The following is an 18,021-nucleotide window of genomic DNA, read 5'->3' as shown; positions in this document are numbered from 1 at the left end:
TAGTGAGAGGTGATTGGGCAGGTGATGCACAGCAGCCCAGTCAGAGGACAACCAATAGAATTAAGGAAACGGAAAAAAATAAATGAATAAATCTCTGAACTTTGTTTAAACTCGATTTCAAGTAATTTTATTAACACAAAAACAATGAAAAAAAACAGTAAACAACATACACAACAACACAATAACATGCTATTCTGTGACTATTAAGATTAAATAAAGAGTACAATTTTTAATCTAATGTGCAAAATAAAAATGGAAAATTATCACAGTGGGGGAAAAAAACATATATATAACATATAGCTTGAAAAGATTGTGGGTGACGACGTCATTCGGTTTTGTCCACCACAGCAAATCAAAAGAAAACCAAAACGTTCTCACAAAAACACACAATTACTACGAAGACAATAAATCAAAGACGGGACAATAATTATGGGAAAAACAAATTTTGGGGGAAACGTTTACCGGTAATCATCTGTTTTCAGATTTCCGTCATAGGTACGCTACCGGTGTCCAATGTAGGACGTCCTAACACCCGTTGACCTCTCCGGAACAGCCATTTTAGCGGAGCGGGAATATCGTCGTTGCCGTGGAGATAAATCAGAGGGTTGAGAACGCTGTTCAGACACACGAGGCCGCGGCATACCTGAAAACCCACGTAGACCGCGTTGAACCACCCTCGGCACACCCCGCGTTTCGCCAAAACCCTCACCGCGAGGTTGAGGTTCTTGAAAACGTGATAGGGGACGTAGCACACGGAGAAGAGGAAGATCAGGATGTACAGCAGCTTCAGGCTTCTTTGCTTCATCACCTTATCGGTGGCGTTCGGGCGGCAGAGCACGACGGCCACGTGTCCGTAGCAGCCCAGCGCGACGAGGAGCGGGACTCCGAACCCGCAGAGCGTCCAGCCGAGGCTGTAGTTCAGGTAGTCCTCCACGAAGGCGCTGGAGGTGGTGTCGTAACATTTCCCCGTGGCGTTTCCGGACGTTTTGACGTACAACATGTCGGGAAGGCTCTGAACGCTCACCAGCAGCCAAACGGCGACGGAGACGGCGACGGACTGAGTCGTAGTAAACCTCCCCATCACTCGGACCGGGTGGACGATCGCCAGGTACCTGTAGACGCTGATGCAGGTGAGGAAGCCGATGCTGCCGTACAGATTCAGGTTGAAGCAGAACCTCGTCGTCTTGCACAGAGCGTCGCCGAAGGTCCACTTCTGCCCCGACATGAAGTACGCCACCAGAGCCGGAAGCGTGAGCAGATACAAGATATCTGCGAGTCCGATGTTGAGAACGAAAACGTTGATGATCTTTAGCTTCTTCCAGTTGTGCAGCAAAGAGCTCACTCCCCATCCGTTGGCGATCAGACCCACGACGAACACCAAGATATAGACCGGAGGGAGGAATCTGTCCGAAAAGGTTAAGTTGATATTTGGGCAAGAGCCGTTCTTCATTCTGTCTCTTCGTAAGGCCGCAAAATGCCGAAAAGGAAAAGCGTCCTTATGACAAGAGGCGTTTCTTCTTGAAATGTCGCTTCCTGCAGAATTATCATTTTTGTTTTTGATCTTATCAGAATGAAACAGAAAAATTACATACGTAATCTGCCTAAGGGCAGTTCTACTGAATAAGGAAATGATATGATGAAGCTGTGTTTCCTGTTGTGGCTTTAAAATGGTGGTCACAGGTTGCAATGTCAGACACAACTTATTGGCTTAAAGCTCGATGACCGAAGACGGCCGGTCGGCGAATTCAGTCAGAGGTCAGAAATGTAAGGGCCCGGTGTGACGGCCACTGATCTCCACTCGGCGCTGGCTCCAAAAATACCTGAAAAAAATGAAATACGAAAACAAATGTTTTCCACGAGTCATTTTGGTGTCATCAGCTCCTCTCCTTAGTTTCTGGGGGGTCCTTCTGAAAATAATCTCATCATTTATTAGATATTAGGCCTCGAAGGGAGCTGTGTTTTGAAGCGTGGCTGGTTTGATTGACATGTCTGTGCTGTATCGTCGGGTTTCCATTCAGATCGAGTCATATCCACTCACCCTCCCCCACAGCGTGTGCAGCGAATATAAAAGTGTTGCAGTCAGTCAGTGAAACTTTTGCTATCGACTTCCTGTTTTAGCACAAATCCGATCACCACAAACACAATGGCTTTATACCCGCCCCCATAAATCCTTGTGAGATCAATCAGTAACACTCAGAACAGGTTTTTTTTAAATAATAATAAAAATAAACTTTATTTTTTCATAGCACTTTTTCTAAACTGGAGTTACAAAGTGCTTCACATTAAATATGCCATTAAAAAACAACAGTGAATTGAAATGACTTAAACACAATGATCGTACAGAATAAAACCTTCAAAAACAGTTAGGGTGTAAAACACATAAAAGTGATTCACCAAAATCGACGAAATTCAGCGAAGACTCTCCGATGAAAGGATATTTCAAGAGATTTAAAAGATGTCACCGACTTCTGGAGGCCTGATTTCTTCAGGCAGGTCGTTCCATAATCCCGGGGCTCTGACTTGAAAACGTTTCGCCCGCCAGCCGGGTCTCGGGAACGGATAAAAGTCTTCTGCCTGAAGATCTGAGTCTGAGACGACCGGTCATCTGAGACTAGTGGTCTCAGATGGTACAACGCAAGTGACTTCAGGTACGTTGGCCGTCTGCCGCAGGACGGCTCGGCGAACTCGCCCTAACAACCGTCCGAGCTGAGCGGCGATGTCTTCGTCCGCGTGGAGGTAAACCAGAGGGTTGAGGGCGCTGTTCAGACACACGAGGCCGCGACTTATCTGATGAGCCAAGTAGACGGCGTTCGACCAATCGGGGGTCGTCTTGCGCTTGGTCAAAACTCTCGACCAGAGGTTGAGATTCTTGAACACGTGAAACGGGGTGTAGCAAACGGAGAAGAGAAGAATCAGGACGAACAGCAGCTTGAGGCATTTTTGCTTCAGCACCGGGTCGGTGGCGTCTCTGCAGCAGAGGACGCCGATGACGTGTCCGTAGCAGCCGAGCATGACGAGGAGCGGGACTCCGAACCCGCAGAGCGTCCAGCCGAGGCTGTAGTTCAGGTAGTCCTCCACGAAGGCGCTGGAGGTGGTGTCGTAACATTTCCCCGTGGCGTTTCTGTACGTTTTGAGGTACAACATGTCCGGGAGGCTCTGAACGCTCACCAGCAGCCAAACGGCGACGGAGACGGCGACGGAGTGGGCGGCGGTTATCCGTCCCATCGCCCTCATCGGGTGGACGATCGCCAGGTAGCGGTACACGCTGATGCAGGCGAGGAAGCCGATGCTGCCGTACAGATTCAGGTTGAAGCAGAACCTGGTGATCTTGCAGAAGACGTCTCCGAACATCCACTTGCTTCCGTTGAAGTAGTAGGCTATCAGGAACGGGAGCGTGAGCAGGTACTGGATGTCCGCCAGCCCCAGGTTGAGGACGAACACGTTGACGGTTCCCAGTTTGTTCCAGTTGCGCAACAGAGACCTCAGCCCCCACGCGTTCGCCGCCAGCCCGATGACGAACACCGAGATGAACACCGGCGGCAGGAACAGACGCGTGAAGCCGAAGTTGACCAGCGTGGCGTTCATCGTCTTCTTTCTACGGGTTGAATCCTCCGTCTCTCTCCGTGAGCGTTCTTTCACAGGATGGAAACAGAAAATAAAGCTCCCGCATAGCGCGCATATGTTTCCTGTTCCAAGCAGTCATGTTCACACCTGCAACTTTTCAGTTGGCTGGTTTGTCAGATGAGTCACGCTGAAAATATGAGTCGAAGTCGTATGAAGTGAAACCACGCCGACCTAAAACAGAAACTCAGACAGCTCCTCCAGATTTACCTGTGCTTCGGTTTGGCCTCGGATGTATCATAGATCATTGTTTCATGTTTTTGATTCTGACGATATCTAATTCCACACACTTATCAGCAGCTCTAATTGCCAACTTGCTGTTATCTGGATAAATTCTGTCAAGAGAAAAAAAAAAACACGCAACATTTTTTACAGAATTAAATGATTTCAACTTTTTTGTTTATGTGTTATTATTCTGCTGGTTAGCAACAGTAACGAGGGGTGTCTGATTTCTAAATGGGGTTCTGGTATCTAGGTGGGGTGAAGCCGGGGTTTACCACATCCTGTTGGTGGCAGTTCTGTGGCTGCTCAACAATAACCAGCTCGCTCTTAACCGTGAAAAAACCAGAACTGCTTGGTTTTGTCCTATTGTCATGAAGTATGTTCAAACTAAATCTGAGGATCTTTTACATAAAGACTAACAAATAATAATAATAATAATAATAATAATAATAATAATAGTGCAGGAAAGAGAGCTACCGCAGGTCGTTCATAGCACCTGACACTTTCTTTTCATCCCAAGCTGTATTTTTTTTTTTTTTTTGGTGTAGATAGTGTGTGTGTGTGTGTGTGTGTGTGTGTGTGTGTGTGTGTGTGTGTGTGTGTGTGTGTGTGTGTGTGTGTGTGTGTGTGTGTGTGTGTGTGTGTGTGTATTTATTCATTGGTCTTACTTCTTCTAAAAAAAAAAGATTTTTATCTATCTTATTTCATTGTATACATATTTGTCAATTTTGTCCTTTATTTTTTCCCTAAATGTGTTTCTGTGCTACTGTAACAACTAAACTGCCCCACTGTGGGATTAATAAAATCATATCTATCTTATCTATCTATCTAATGTCATGTTTTCACCTTTATTTGTGGTTATCAAATCTTTTTTTTTTTTTTTTTTGCTGTATTTGGGGCCACAAAACTGGTCACTCAAATACTTCTATTTAAATGTGTTATTTGTAACCTGTGTAGTAATTGTAAATGAAGTAAAAATGTATATTATTAACATTTCAGAGGGAGTAGTAGGGATGGTAAATGTTGTTGTTCAATCCACACTTTGGTTTAGACTGAAATGTCTCAACAAATACCACGGGTGGGGTGGTTTAAAAAAAAGTTTGACAGACCAAATAATGAAATAACACAACTTCATGATTTGTCCTTCAGCTGAAGCTCTTCCACCTAAAAATGATCAAAATGTGTAAAACAATTTTGATAGAGACCGTATCTGCTTTTTGCCACCTCAAAACTCATCTTTATGTCCTGATTGATGCTGGAGATACAACACAGCCCCTGCAATGCCCTCATCCTCCACTAGATGTCAGACTAAATAAAACAATAAACTGCTCATATGGTGAATGCAAAAATGCAGATCTGTAACGAGGAGTTGTCCTCATGCAGAAGCCTCCTTGTTCTGTTCAGATGGTCAAGAAACCAGCTGACGAAATGAAAGTTCTGTCACAATGAAAAAAAAAACAAAAAAACAACAACACTTTCTAGGGCAGCTATCTTGAATTCTCCCATCTTGAAATCTACTGAGAGTTTCTGGGGATACGGGACGATAATCAGTATTCAAAGCCCTGCCATCCATTTAACTGTTGATTGTGCATGCATGATGGTAACAGCTCCACCCGTTTCCCTCGATCGGCCCCCTACAGGTCATCATAAACAACCCGTTTATCCTTGGATGATGTTTCAGAAAGATCGTCCATCCGTCATCTCGTTTGGGTGGTTTAAAGCTATGCAAAGAGAATTAAAGTCATTGTATAAACAAAAATATGAATAGAAATTAGGATTAAACTCACTCACATGACGTTTAGCCTGTCGAGTTGATTGATTGCAGGCGAGAGGACGTTTTCTGTTCATACAGGTGCGTTCGATTTCTCCATCGCCTGGGAAACGGTCAAGTGACACCTCGGTGGGGACTTTTGACAACTATTAATACTACTCATCCATCTGGCTGCATTTTTTTTTATTTTTTTTTTTATATGAAATACCAAACTGACCAGGTGGTGGCGTGATGATGTTTATTTCTGTGTTTCACTGCTAACAACTACTCATGAATGATGATGTTGGGAAAAAAAAGATATAAAAAGAGGTACAAAATAACCGTAAAATCTGTATGTATGAAAAAATAAAAAATATACATAAAAAAAAAAATCACACAATTATTTGGAGAATAAAGGGACATACTGTATATAAAATAATAAAACATTTTTCACTATACATAAGAGACATCTGTCCAGAAATTATTTACAACAACATACAACGTGAAGAAATAAGTGCAACGTCGTCCGACTACAAACAAACAAACAAACAAACAAACAAACAAAAACTGTACACGTTAAAAGTTGCTTCGCTCACGTCATAGAAAAAATATCTGCCGACGTAAAAGTCGGACTCGTTCTGTGGGACTGTCAACAAATACATAATTCTTTTTAAATTAATTGAAACTTGCTCTTAAAGACAAATTGTCGTTTAGTGATGTAAGAAAGTCTTTAAAACTGTTTATGACCAATTAAATTAACAACATGGTCAAATGTCCTCAACTCAAAATTTAGGACCAAGTTTTTAACTGTTTTCTTTTTTGTTTTTATGGGAACAGTTATGCAAAAATTCAAATTTAATAGGCTCATTTGACCAAAACTGCATCCTAGAGAGATAAAAAAAACTAAACTTGGTTCTCGTCTCAACCTAAAATGTTTTTTTTTCCCACCTGCCAACTTCAGCCAAAAGTCAACCTTTTGCTTCTATTGCATTATAACTCAGTGATTTTAAAATGTTCAAAACTGTAAAACGAAGAAAAAAAAAAAGTCTTAAACAATCCGAATCAGTGCACATCTTTAAAAATAATCCTAAAACCTATTTTTTTTCTATAACTTTTAGTTTTTGAGTTACACACTTGTCCTTTGTTTTGTTTTTTAATTACCTTGTCTCATTTATTTTTCCTTACTCCTGTAAAGCTCTTTACTTCTGCAGCAAAAACGTGTTATAAACTGTAAAATGAAGTCTGCTTGCTTGCTTGATTTGCTAAATCATTTTGATTCTTGGATAAACTCAGAAGAAATAATGGTTTCTGTTGGAGGTTTTTCTTCCTGTTAAAAGAGTTTTTTTCTTCCTCGCTTACGTGGGAATCGTTGAATTGTCGGGTTTCTCTGTATAAAGTTCTGTTGTAAGAACTTTAAATTATCGTGTGTTGTGTGTTTGGCGCTCTATAAATAAAATTGAATTGAAAAGTGCAGACAGAGTTCGTCCAGTTCAACTCAGTCACAGTTTGTACAAAGATGATTTTCTCTTCGAGGGGATTAATGAAGGTTTTCTCTCCGTGACCGTCCAATCCGGTCGGCTCTGACAGTTTCTCAGTGAGTCTAGACGGGCCAATCAGGGCCGGAGTCCCCACAGAGCCGGGTTGGTGTACGGCGCGTAGGGGCAGTTGCTGTGACAGACGCAGGAGTGGATCATCATCACGGCTCGTCTCAGCGACCCGCCCGTGGGACAGCGGAATGTTACCTCGACGGTGGCGGTTCGGGACGGCGTGCAGCACCGGGAGTCGCTGCACTGGCCGCAGTAACGCAGCTGGTAGGCCCGGGTGCTGTAGCAGCCCTGGTGGACGAGCCGAATGGGCCCTGGGGACGCGTAGCTGGCTCTGCAGCGCCCCTGCTGTCCCCACTGAGGAAACACACACACACACACACACACACATAAGCAATGCGAAGATCTGATGACATCACAGATTGGGTTTAAAATTCTACACTTCACTTTTTTATGTTAAATGATTTTATATTTATCGAGTTGAGGACAGTAGATTCAATCAGAGCCGGTCATCCGGTCATTTCAAATTGTGCTAATTGTTTTAATTTGGTAATTTGTGATGTTTTTGTAGTGTACGAGTCGTATAAAGTGTATTTTTGGATTGTCGCTATGCAAATTACATAAAAGAACCCAGGAAGAGTAGACTCGACATAAAACTACAGTAATATAAAACTTAGCTGTTATTTATTTTAATATTTTAGACATAAAATTGTAGGGTGACGTCACCCGTTGGTTTGTTGAACCGCCGTTATGAAGCCTTGAATTCGGGTTTTGTCCGGCGCCATCTTTGCTAGTTCGGTGCGGTTTGGAGCAGGAAGTGACCATATTTGGGCGAGCTGGAGGAGGAGCCAGCGGTGGATCCGATTTCTTATGAGCATGACGCTGTCTGATTCGGACTCTTCAGTCGTGGTTTTTTTTATCAAGCAAAACGAGTGGAATTTTGAAAAAGCTACAAAAAAAGGGAAATTTGGTTTTGAACTTAGAGGTAAATGGTTTGAAAAGTTAAGAGAGCTTTTGTCTGAATTTAATCCAATTTAATCCGAGCAATTACTGTATGTGTTTTGAAAAAAAACTGCAGAGTTTAATTTTGGTCCTTTAAACACATCTGATCTGCAACTGCAACTTTGTCTGCAAAACGCAAGAGTCAGCATTTTCAAAATTCAACCCTTTCTGCTCATGATAGCTATGAGCTCAGAGAAAGATAGTAATTATGGCAAATTAAAAAAACAAACATCTAAGGGTACGTTTAGGGGTTAGGCAATGATAACACTCGGTTAGGGGTTAGGGAAAGGTCCTGGTTTGGGTTAAATTAAAGCACAGGCGTTAATTGCAGGAGGAGCCCGGCTGGTATTTTTCAATTAGTAGCAAGAGAGCCAGACTTTATAATAAACGTTTTAGCTTTTTTTGTTTTTTTTCTTTCTTTTTTATCGCCATCCAGCACTTTAATTTTGGTCGACTGAGAAATGTGTGTAGAGTAGATTGTGTTTCAGTAATTGTGTGTTAAAAAAAAAAAGAAAAAAGGGTGTTTTCTAAGCAGACAGTTTGTCGCCAGGTGTTCAGATATTCACCTCTAAAAGTTCTGTTTCCCCTTTATTGCACCGTTTTCACTGAATAAAGGAGATAAGCGAAGTCCGGGGACTCACCGCGGGTTTCCAGGGCGCGGCCTGGACGGCGTGACACGGCCGCACTTTACAAAGTCGGGTTTCCATTTGCAGCCTGCAGGCGGGGTTCTGGTTGGAGACCCGGGTGGAGACCCCGGCGCCGCAGCTCTGGGAACAGGCGCTCCACTGGGTGCTGCGCTCCACGCAGGCGGAGGCCGGCGGGACCGGCTTGTTCGCAGGGCGGTGATCCCTCGGCGGGGTCGGCCACAACCCGTCCGGCCTCATGGCTGACGAAGAAGGAAAAGAAAAAATGCAGACAAAACAATGAGTCCAGAGAAGATTTTATTGGGAATTCATATGAAATTATATTAAAAAGATGAATTTGACGCTTAACTGATGAGAGATGAGAAATTTTACACCACTTCCTGCGTTAAATGCAAAGCCACGGCCGGTAGCCTGTTAGCTTAGCATAAAATCAATATTATTCGCGAGAACTTTTAAATCATTTCTTAAAACTTAACTTGCACGTAACTTTTTTTCTCTCTTCTTCTCTACTTCTGACATTTCTTAGCTATTTTATTGTTAATCGTTACTGTTGTCTTACATTTCTTTGTTGGGGATTTAATTTGTATTATTTCTGCCTCAGTTTTACTTTCCTCAGCCCTGATTTATTGTTTTCTTCAAAATCCTGGAAAAACAAAGTAAAGCACTTTGTAACGTTTTGAAAAGTGAGGAATAAATCAACTTTATCATCACTATTATTTATTGTAGTATTTCAGTGGTGCGTAGACTACAACGTTTACTAGTTATCTATGGATGCACAGAAGACTAATTCACTATATTGCTGTCATACTGAATAATAATGTAAAAATACAATGATTTAAATGATAAGAAAGTTTTAGGAAGACTGTTTTAATATTCGAGTGTATTTGCGATGGACATTGGAGATATCATCATAAAGCAGATGTTTTAGTTAAACTAAATGTTTTTTTTTAAAAATCGTGTAAAATGTCAGTGTTTACATTTGAAGTTTTGATACGATGACGTCGCTGGTTTTGCATTCGAGAACAAAATGTTCCTTTCGCTGTTTTGTAACGCAAGTTTTGACTCAGACAGTGTTTGGAATTCCAGATGTTTTTGGACTGCCTTCGTTTCCCTAAACAACCGTTTCATGTACACACACACACACACACACACACACACACACACACACACACACACACACACACACACACACACACACACACACACACACACACACACACACACACACACTCCCCTTTTTAATAGAGTAATGCAATCCCTTCGTGGCTTCATGTGTTTAATTGTTGTTGTTATGAAACTGAGGAAACTGAGTGAAAAAAAATATGTTTTCACCAAAAATAAATAAATAAACCGTTGCTTATATTTGGACTTTGGGAGTTTTCCTTTGGCCAGACACACCCCGCTTTAATGCAAAAACTGCTCCAGTAAAAACTTCCAGACATGACCACCAGTGACAAGGCTCATAAAAATGAATGAAGGATTATGTTGCGCATGGACGGATCATCGCGAAGAAATCCAGTCGTACTACGTGGAGATCCGTCTGGCACGAGGCACCCAGACGCTGGAAAGTATGTTGTAAATACACGGCTCTGATGTCAGGAGTGAAGTTTAAAAGCAATAGTTCAAACTTTTAGGGACGTACTTGTGTTTGGTTTCTTGGACAGAGTTTAGGTTTGATCATTAAATGTGAGGTTATAATTTAGTTTAGTATTAAGTCTGGAAACAGGGAAAACATAAGACTGTATATAAAAGTGGATGGAGCTTCTCAGTCTGAAACATGAGGCCGATGCTGAAGTGCTGTAAGCTGCAATACCACCAAGGGCCACTAGAGGCGCTATAGACTCCCATCAAATTCCATAAAGTCAATCAAAGTTATTTTGGTGTTGCTAATTAAACTCATTCCTTGTTATTCATTTTCTGGAAAATAATCCGTCATTAATTCGAAAATAAGCTTCAAAAAGACGTGTTTTTGGGGGCGTGTCTGTTTGATTGACAGGGCTGTGGTGCAGTCAGGTTACGGCTCCACCTGATTGGAAACCCGACGATACTACGCCCCTCCCCACCGATACTGTAACCAATCAAACAGACACGCCCCCAAAAACACATATTTTTGAATCTTCTTTTCTAATGAATGAGGGATTATTTTCAGATGGACCTCCAGAAAACTAATAAGAAGGAGTGACTTTAGTTAACAACACCGAGATAACTGATGGACACATTTTACTGACTGAGAATTCATGAGACATTGAATGGGAGTCTATGGAGGCTTTTTGGAGCCGACCTCTAGTGGCACTCGGTGGTATTGCAGCTTAAGGCGCTTCCGCATCGGCCTCATTTTTCGGACCCGGAAGCTACGGACACTTTTATATTCAGCCTGTGGTCCAAATATGGTCACTTCCTGCTCCAAACCGCTCCGAACTAACAAGATGGCGACGGCCAAAATCCAAACTCGAGGCTTCATCACGGCCGTTCAACAAACCGACGGGTGACGTCACCGCTGGTCGTCGTCCCTGTCTAACGGTAACAAACCACACCTACCGGGACATCCGTCAACCTCTAACTGAAGAAACTCCTAAATCTACACCTCCATCCGAGGGCGTTTCCTGATCAATTCATCCAATCCGTGTTGCGTTCACCTGTGATGGCGTCCTTGATGACCGTGTTCTCCAGGTTCTCGCACACCCACTCCCGGCAGCACTTCCCCGGCAGCCGGACGTGTTGCGGGTCGGGACAGTCCGGCGTGGGGAGACGACCGGTCAGGGGACACGCCGGCACGCAGCTCACGCCTCCGCCCCGGCAGCGGCAGTACACGTCGCAGGACGGCTGGAAGGACTGGCCCTCGTGGTAAGTGACGCCGTTGACTTCGCAGCCTAGATCCTCCTGACCTGCAGAGGTCAATCAGGAGGTGACGGGATTGAGTTAGGGCGGAGAGGAAGGGGAGGGCACGGGAGAGGAAACAGGTGAGGACACGGGAGAGGAAACAGGTGAGGACACGGGAGAGGAAACAGGTGAGGACATGGGAGAGGAAACAGGTGAGGACACAGGAGCTGCTGTCCTCCTGCCCGATGGGTCTTGAGCTTCTTATGGGAAAAGCAAAGAGAAACTAAAGGGGCTGTTTTTTTTTGTTTTTTTTTTTTTTTTTTTTTAAAGTGCCGTCTCTGCAATCTATCATCCTCAAAAAGGGAGCCGGTCATGAAAAGGAAAAGTGTCAACAGCTGCCCCGGAAATAGAAGTTGAAACGTCTCCCCCCCCCCCCCCCCCCTTGTGTTTACTCACCGACACACTCGCCGGGGTCTCCGGGGAAGCTGGCGCTGTAGTCGCACCGCAGACCTCCGTCGCAGGGGAACATCTCGGTGCAGGGCTGGCCGCGCTGCCGCGCGCACACCTGGCAGCACCGGCAGCCGTCCGGCACCAGGGGCACGCCCGCGGGGCACAGGGGGGCGGGGCCGGGGCAGAGGCAGGGTCCGTCACACAGCTGACACAGCACCTTTTGAGGGGTGAGGGGGGGGGGGGGGAAAGGGTTGATTGGGAAAAGTGGTTAACAGGATGTTAGAACAAAAAAAACAAAAAAAACTGGAGGGGATGAGAATAGGAAACAGATGAAATCATTTGAATTACATCCTGGTTTTAAATGATTATTTTCATATGTAAAGGAGTAAAGTTAACATTAGTGGTGTTCTCACAGGCCAAACCCACTGTTTGTAATGACATATATCTGATGGAGCCGAAACACAGCCTCACTTTACCGGAGCAGAAGACATGTTACATGTTTTTTTTGTGTGTGTCTGTAATAGAATAGAATTTCTTAATTGGTATTTTTATTGGACGTATAATGAAATTTCCAGGCACCTCACGTGAGAACAGCTCCCATAAAAAAAAAACTAACAAATATCACAGTACAAAAGTATTTTAAATACATTTAAAGTTTAGAAAAGTAAATTGCAGACAAAAGTATATTTTTTTTTAACAAAGATACCGTAAATAAATAGTTTGTTAGTTTTTCTTTACACTGCAAAGTAACTGCATCAACATCAGACATTATTTCAGCACAACTTTAAACCACAAAAGCAACATGATCACACTGATCATGTAAAAAAATGAAAGAAAAGAAAATGCTTCTTTGTCGTTAATGAATCTTGAAATAATCAGCAAGAATTCTGATCGTTTTAAGTTATTTTTTTTGTCTTATGTGATTAAAAACTGAGCATCTTCAAGGTTTTTGACTGCCGGTCAGACAAAACAAGTCATTTGATTACAAGTGAATTGTGATTTCATTTAATTTCTGAAATTAGATTTTTAAAAGATGGCATAAAATAACAAGTAAGTTACAGCTTTACTTATCTCATATCTCGTGCTATTAATGAATATATTTCTGCCCTGGTGGGTGTCTAGGATACCTCTTTCTCTTTGTCACAGACAGATGTTACCTTTCTTCCAGGACACATCAAATCAATATAAATACAACAAATAAAATGTCTATAATTTATTTTTTTTAAAACGGATTCCCCCCCCCTCCAACCCCCCCCATTATCAACTTAATCATAACAAAACAGAGTAAAATAAGTCCTCACCTGTGTCACCACACACAGCAGCACAGCCAGAGCACTCACACCGTCGCAGAGCGGTCGGTCCATTGGGACTCAGTGCGTGTGTGTGTGTGTGCGTGCGCGCGCGTGCGTGTGTGCGTGTAACGGGACGGTGCGAACCGGCGCAGCTGTTTTTGCAAACTGCTCGTTCCTCCAGCCGGCTGACATTTTATAAAGTCTGGACTGTGATGTCACGCGCTGACTACCGTGTAAACAAGCCACCGGGACCGGCATCAGAAATGTTTCACATTCCTCCTCCCTGCTGCTCATTTCCACTTCCAAACACACACACACACACACATGCATGCATGCGCACGCACGTGCACACACACACACCTCTACCCACCTCCTTTTTTTCCCTCTCCTCCCTCTCCTCCCTCTCTTTCCAGTTCTTGTGGCGAGTTTTAAAGTTTGCAGAGCTTAACGTGAGTTTAAAAGGGAGGAAAATACATTCAGCCGAGTTGTCTACAAAGTCAAATAACTTCCAAGGGCCTTTTTTTTTTTTTTTTTTTGTGGCGACGAGTCCGATCTCAAGTAGATGAAAGATTTTTTTTTTTTTTTTTAATCTGTGTGATGTTTTCACAAGCCAGATATAGTGGCATCATCTTTTCAAAAGGGGTGGGGGGGGGGTGCAAATATACAGATATATTTCCAACTGTTCAAAGTCATCCCCCCAAAAAATACTTCATGTGTCGGAGCCAGACTTAAAAAGAGACTCTCTTTTCCTTTGATTTAAAAAAAAAAAAAAAAAAAAATAAAAATTTTTTTAGTTTGCTTAAGAAGCTGCATGGAGGCTGGGATGAACTTCAAATCATCAGGATCTATTTCTATTGCGAGAGAAGCAATATGGAGACATCCTGTGTTAAGAAATAGCACTTCCATATCAAATAGTTCACAGCAGAAGGATGATGATGATGATGATGATGTCGGACTAAAATATGGCACCCATGTTAAAGAAAAAAAAAGCTCACCTGACCACCTGTGGGTGAACAGAAGTACACCACACACACACCTTACAGAGGATTGGGGTTACCTGTCTAAGTGGGCGTGTCATATAGGACAGGGGGTGTGTCTTGTGCTCTGCAGATAGACTCCTCCCACCTGGCACAAGAGCCCAAAAAAGTTGCATTTTCCCTGGTGTGCTTTAGAGGCATTAAGCACCCACATCTACAAACATGAAAGTCATTTCCACCAGTATCAGATTTTTTTTTCCAAGTGGTCACTCACAGAATTGCACTGAAAAGAAAAATCTTTTGCAGCCAAAAATTGCATTTTCCCCATAAAACACAATTATAAAAGGACTCTGAAGGATGTAAAACTGTTGACAGGACACTTCCAACTACACATAAGGTCACGTGGCGTGAAAGACTTTTACGTCGTGATGATGTCAAAAAGTTACAATTCATCTTCTCGCCACTGGGGGAGGTTTTTACAGATATGAAACAATTCATAGGAAGAGTATTTTACAGTTTTCATAGTTGTGGTTTACAGGGGGAAATGCTTCCTGGACCACAGTGGATTTTTTTAAAATATTGCAATACCAAGAATGACCACTTGGATTTTTTTTTGTTTTTTTTGTTGTTAAGTAGATGTTTGGTCATAAATCAAAGCATTTAGAAAGACAATTTACGTGATGACGAGCTAATAAAAAGTCAAAGGATCGCAAACGTTACTGCAAGTTATGACGAGGGAGTCGTAAGCAACTAAAAACGTTACATTATACAAATCCATATTATAGACATAGTCTACCGGACTTTTTACACATACTAAATATTCCAATGATGCTCTCATAGCCGTAGCGTGTCACGATATCAAAATTGTGGCAAAAAAAAAAAAAAAAAAAAATCGCAGCCAGGTACTAAAAACAAAGAAAGCCATTCAATGTAAAAAATAATTCATTCAAATGTAACACTAAATTCCTGAACAGCCATTTCTGCCAGACCTGGGTGGGCAGGAAACACATCCAGGGACGAGTTATAAATAGAAGCAGACAGACAGAAAGATAGAGAAGGAGGTAAGTATGTGTGTGTGTGTGTGTGTGTGTGTGTGTGTGTGTGTGTGTGTGTGTGTGTGTGTGTGTGTGTGTGTGTGTGTGTGTGTGTGTGTGTGTGTGTGTGTGTCCGGCAGGTGGACTCCAGGTGGGTAATGTACGTACTGAAAGGCCTCGGCTTTCTCTGAAAAAAAACAAACGATGCTTTCCCGACCGCCATGTGTTTTCCACGCTCTCCAAGAATGACCGAGGCAGGAAGGATTGCATTATAAAGAGGTAATAGATCTTCTGTGACACAGAGTGAGTGTTCAACAAGTACTTTGAAAAGATCTCAGATAAAAAATGTTTTCAAAAGGGAACTCTGAGCAAAACTGGTTAAAACTTTGGGGTTTCTGCAAAGAAAAAGCAGCACAATAAGTTTAGCCACAGAAAAATAAATATATATATTTCTACAGCTTCACTATGCTCGCTCTATGAACAAACATGGGAGTGTAAAGGATATATATTCAAAAAGGCAGCCAGAATCAATCACGGCAAAAATCAGATGTGCCAAGTCAAACCGAGGCAGGCGGGAGAGGTCTCAACACACACACACACACACACACACACACACACACACACACACACACACACACACACACACACACACACACACACACACACACACACACACACACACACACACACACATTGGAGAGTTCCCAGACAGTAAAGTATCACCCTCACTGACGGTGGACTCTTTTAGAAAGAAACCCCCTTTTTAAATCCTGTAACAATGACCCCCATTCAGTTTGGGGTGAATATTATTTTGCGATGTGATGGTATGTGTGTGTGTGTGTGTGTGGGGGGGGGGGGGAGGGGAGGGGAGGGAAGTCCTTCGGATTCCTTGTTGATTCGTGAATGTAAAAAAAAAAAAAAAAAAAAAAACTGGCGGGGCAAAGAGTAAAGAAAATATTATTTGTCCTGTGAATGTTACAAAAGAATTCATTGATCTGAGTGCTGAAAGAAAAAAAAAAAAAAAAAAAAAAAAAGGATAATCACTCCACCAAATCTGTCACAGCAGAGCACAAAAAAAAAAAAAAAAAAAAAATGTCTAACACATGTTCGGGAGGAAAAGTTGTCCGACAACCCATTGAAATACCTCAGAGTGGAAAGTAGCAGCAAAAACACGAAAGGCAGATTCAGACGGTTGTAATGAGACCCTGTGGTGACTCGCTGTTTAAATCACATTCACAGATGTGAAACGCTGCGGTTCTGTTCTGCCCATTATTTACTTTCTGGATTTCAGAATGAAATCGGACAACAGCAGGTGCTCAATAAGGACTTCCTCGAAGGAAAAGGCCGCGTCCACGACTTTCTATCCGGACTGAAACAGCCGAACAACAGCCGGACGGGATCGCCGTGGAATTTGGCGAAGACGTCCGTCTGGATGACACAACGCTGCCGTTTCCTCGTCACGGCTCAAAAATACAAATGTCTCGACTACGTGACATTGACTCACCACTAAAAATTTCCAAACGGCAAGTTTTTTTTAACTGTAGGTGATGTGTTCTCCACTATGTCGCAATCAAGCGGGCAACCAAGCGGTGACGTCACCCGCCGGTTTGTTGAACGGCCGTTACGAAGCCTTCGAGTTCGGGTTTTTGGCCGGCGCCATCTTTGCTAGTTCGGAACAGGAAGCGACCATATTTGGGCGAGATGGAGGGAGGAGGAGCGAGCGGTGGATCTGACTCAAGCTGATTGGAAACCCGGCGATACTACGTCCCGCCCACCGATAGCTTTAACCTGACTGCACCACAGGCCTGTCAATCAAACAGACACGCCCCCAAAAACAGGTCTTTTTGAATCTTCTTTTCTAATGAATGAGGGATTCTTGTCAGATGGACCTACAGAAAACTAATAAGAAGGAGTGACTTTAGCGAACAACACCGAGATAACTGATGGACACATTTTATTCACTTTGGATTTGATGAGAGAAGTTGAATGGGAGTCTATGGAGCCGGAGGCTTTTTGGAGCTGACCTCTAGTGGCACGCGGTGGTATTGCATCTTTAAGGCACTATTTCTTACTTGTTAACAAAAAAAAAAAAAATCATAGAAATAAATCTCAATATTGCTAATTAAATATACTTCTAATCTAAGTCTGGGGTGTATTTTCAACCATTGTAGTTTTAACAAACAAAAGTTACCTTGCACATTTAATTCAGACCTTTTTTTTTTTCTTTTTTTTTTTTTCTGAAAATGTGTTTTCCTAACATTTGTGACCTCACTCTGAAAAAAAATAATAAACCCAGACAATCCTCCAGTCTGTTAGTTTGTGGGTTTGGGTGGTGCCAACTCACTGTGACTGATTTTCAGTGTGACTCAGAATAAACAGGCTGCGGGCTTTAACAGCCACAAATAATACTCAAATCTTTCTCCCAGGACAATATTTGACACTCACTACATAAAACGCAAGCGAGTGCACTCGGTAATTGGTGTCTGAGGTTTTTTTGGCAGAGCGTCCTCGCTGCAGGTTTTTCCAGCCACTGGCAGATCTGGCAGGTATCCTTTCACAGCGGCGGGCACGAGCTGCAGTCTACTCACGGTGTTGATTGTACGAAGGTCTACAACTGACTCATTCTTCCAGTAAAGATACGGACATTGCCGGATCACCGCCGCGC

The 18,021-nt window shown here is 42.9% G+C and overlaps 3 protein-coding genes across 3 annotated transcripts; all 3 read right to left on the bottom strand.

The window, feature by feature from the left end:
* Positions 1-261: 261 nt before the first annotated feature.
* On the bottom strand, positions 262-1,462 carry LOC138628118 (P2Y purinoceptor 1-like). Its single transcript, XM_069710955.1, has one exon. The coding sequence runs from the start codon at positions 1,448-1,450 to the stop codon at positions 479-481; it is 972 nt and encodes a 323-aa protein (XP_069567056.1). The 5' UTR covers positions 1,451-1,462; the 3' UTR covers positions 262-478.
* Positions 1,463-2,254: 792 nt separating this feature from the next.
* Positions 2,255-3,630, bottom strand: LOC138628117 (P2Y purinoceptor 1). Its single transcript, XM_069710953.1, has one exon. The coding sequence runs from the start codon at positions 3,583-3,585 to the stop codon at positions 2,602-2,604; it is 984 nt and encodes a 327-aa protein (XP_069567054.1). The 5' UTR covers positions 3,586-3,630; the 3' UTR covers positions 2,255-2,601.
* A 2,215-nt stretch (positions 3,631-5,845) lies between these two features.
* Positions 5,846-13,658, bottom strand: ccn5 (cellular communication network factor 5). The gene is made up of 5 exons (XM_069710951.1): positions 13,355-13,658; positions 12,060-12,270; positions 11,420-11,668; positions 8,781-9,025; positions 5,846-7,494 (listed from the first exon to the last, which is right to left on the bottom strand). The coding sequence occupies exons 1-5, from the start codon at positions 13,415-13,417 to the stop codon at positions 7,207-7,209; spliced, it is 1,056 nt and encodes a 351-aa protein (XP_069567052.1). The 5' UTR covers positions 13,418-13,658; the 3' UTR covers positions 5,846-7,206.
* Positions 13,659-18,021: the final 4,363 nt, after the last annotated feature.

Source organism: Brachyistius frenatus, unplaced genomic scaffold (assembly GCF_029030835.1).
Source record: "Brachyistius frenatus isolate BFR_SWC_R1_liver_20210118 unplaced genomic scaffold, ASM2903083v1 Contig_95, whole genome shotgun sequence".
Lineage (NCBI taxonomy): Eukaryota > Metazoa > Chordata > Actinopteri > Embiotocidae > Brachyistius > Brachyistius frenatus.
This window is presented reverse-complemented; position numbering and strand designations above follow the sequence as displayed.

Bases quoted from the DNA above. Each gene is read 5' to 3' on its own strand.
- ccn5 (XM_069710951.1), bottom strand. From the start codon at position 13,417: ATGGACCGACCGCTCTGCGACGGTGTGAGTGCTCTGGCTGTGCTGCTG. The intron at 12,271-13,354 runs GTGAGGACTTAT...ACCCCTCAAAAG, and splicing joins TGCTGTGTGTGGTGACACAG to GTGCTGTGTCAGCTGTGTGA. The intron at 7,495-8,780 runs GTGAGTCCCCGG...GTGTTTCCTCAG, and splicing joins CCGCGCCCTGGAAACCCGCG to TGGGGACAGCAGGGGCGCTG.
- LOC138628118 (XM_069710955.1), bottom strand. From the start codon at position 1,450: ATGAAGAACGGCTCTTGCCCAAATATCAACTTAACCTTTTCGGACAGA.
- LOC138628117 (XM_069710953.1), bottom strand. From the start codon at position 3,585: ATGAACGCCACGCTGGTCAACTTCGGCTTCACGCGTCTGTTCCTGCCG.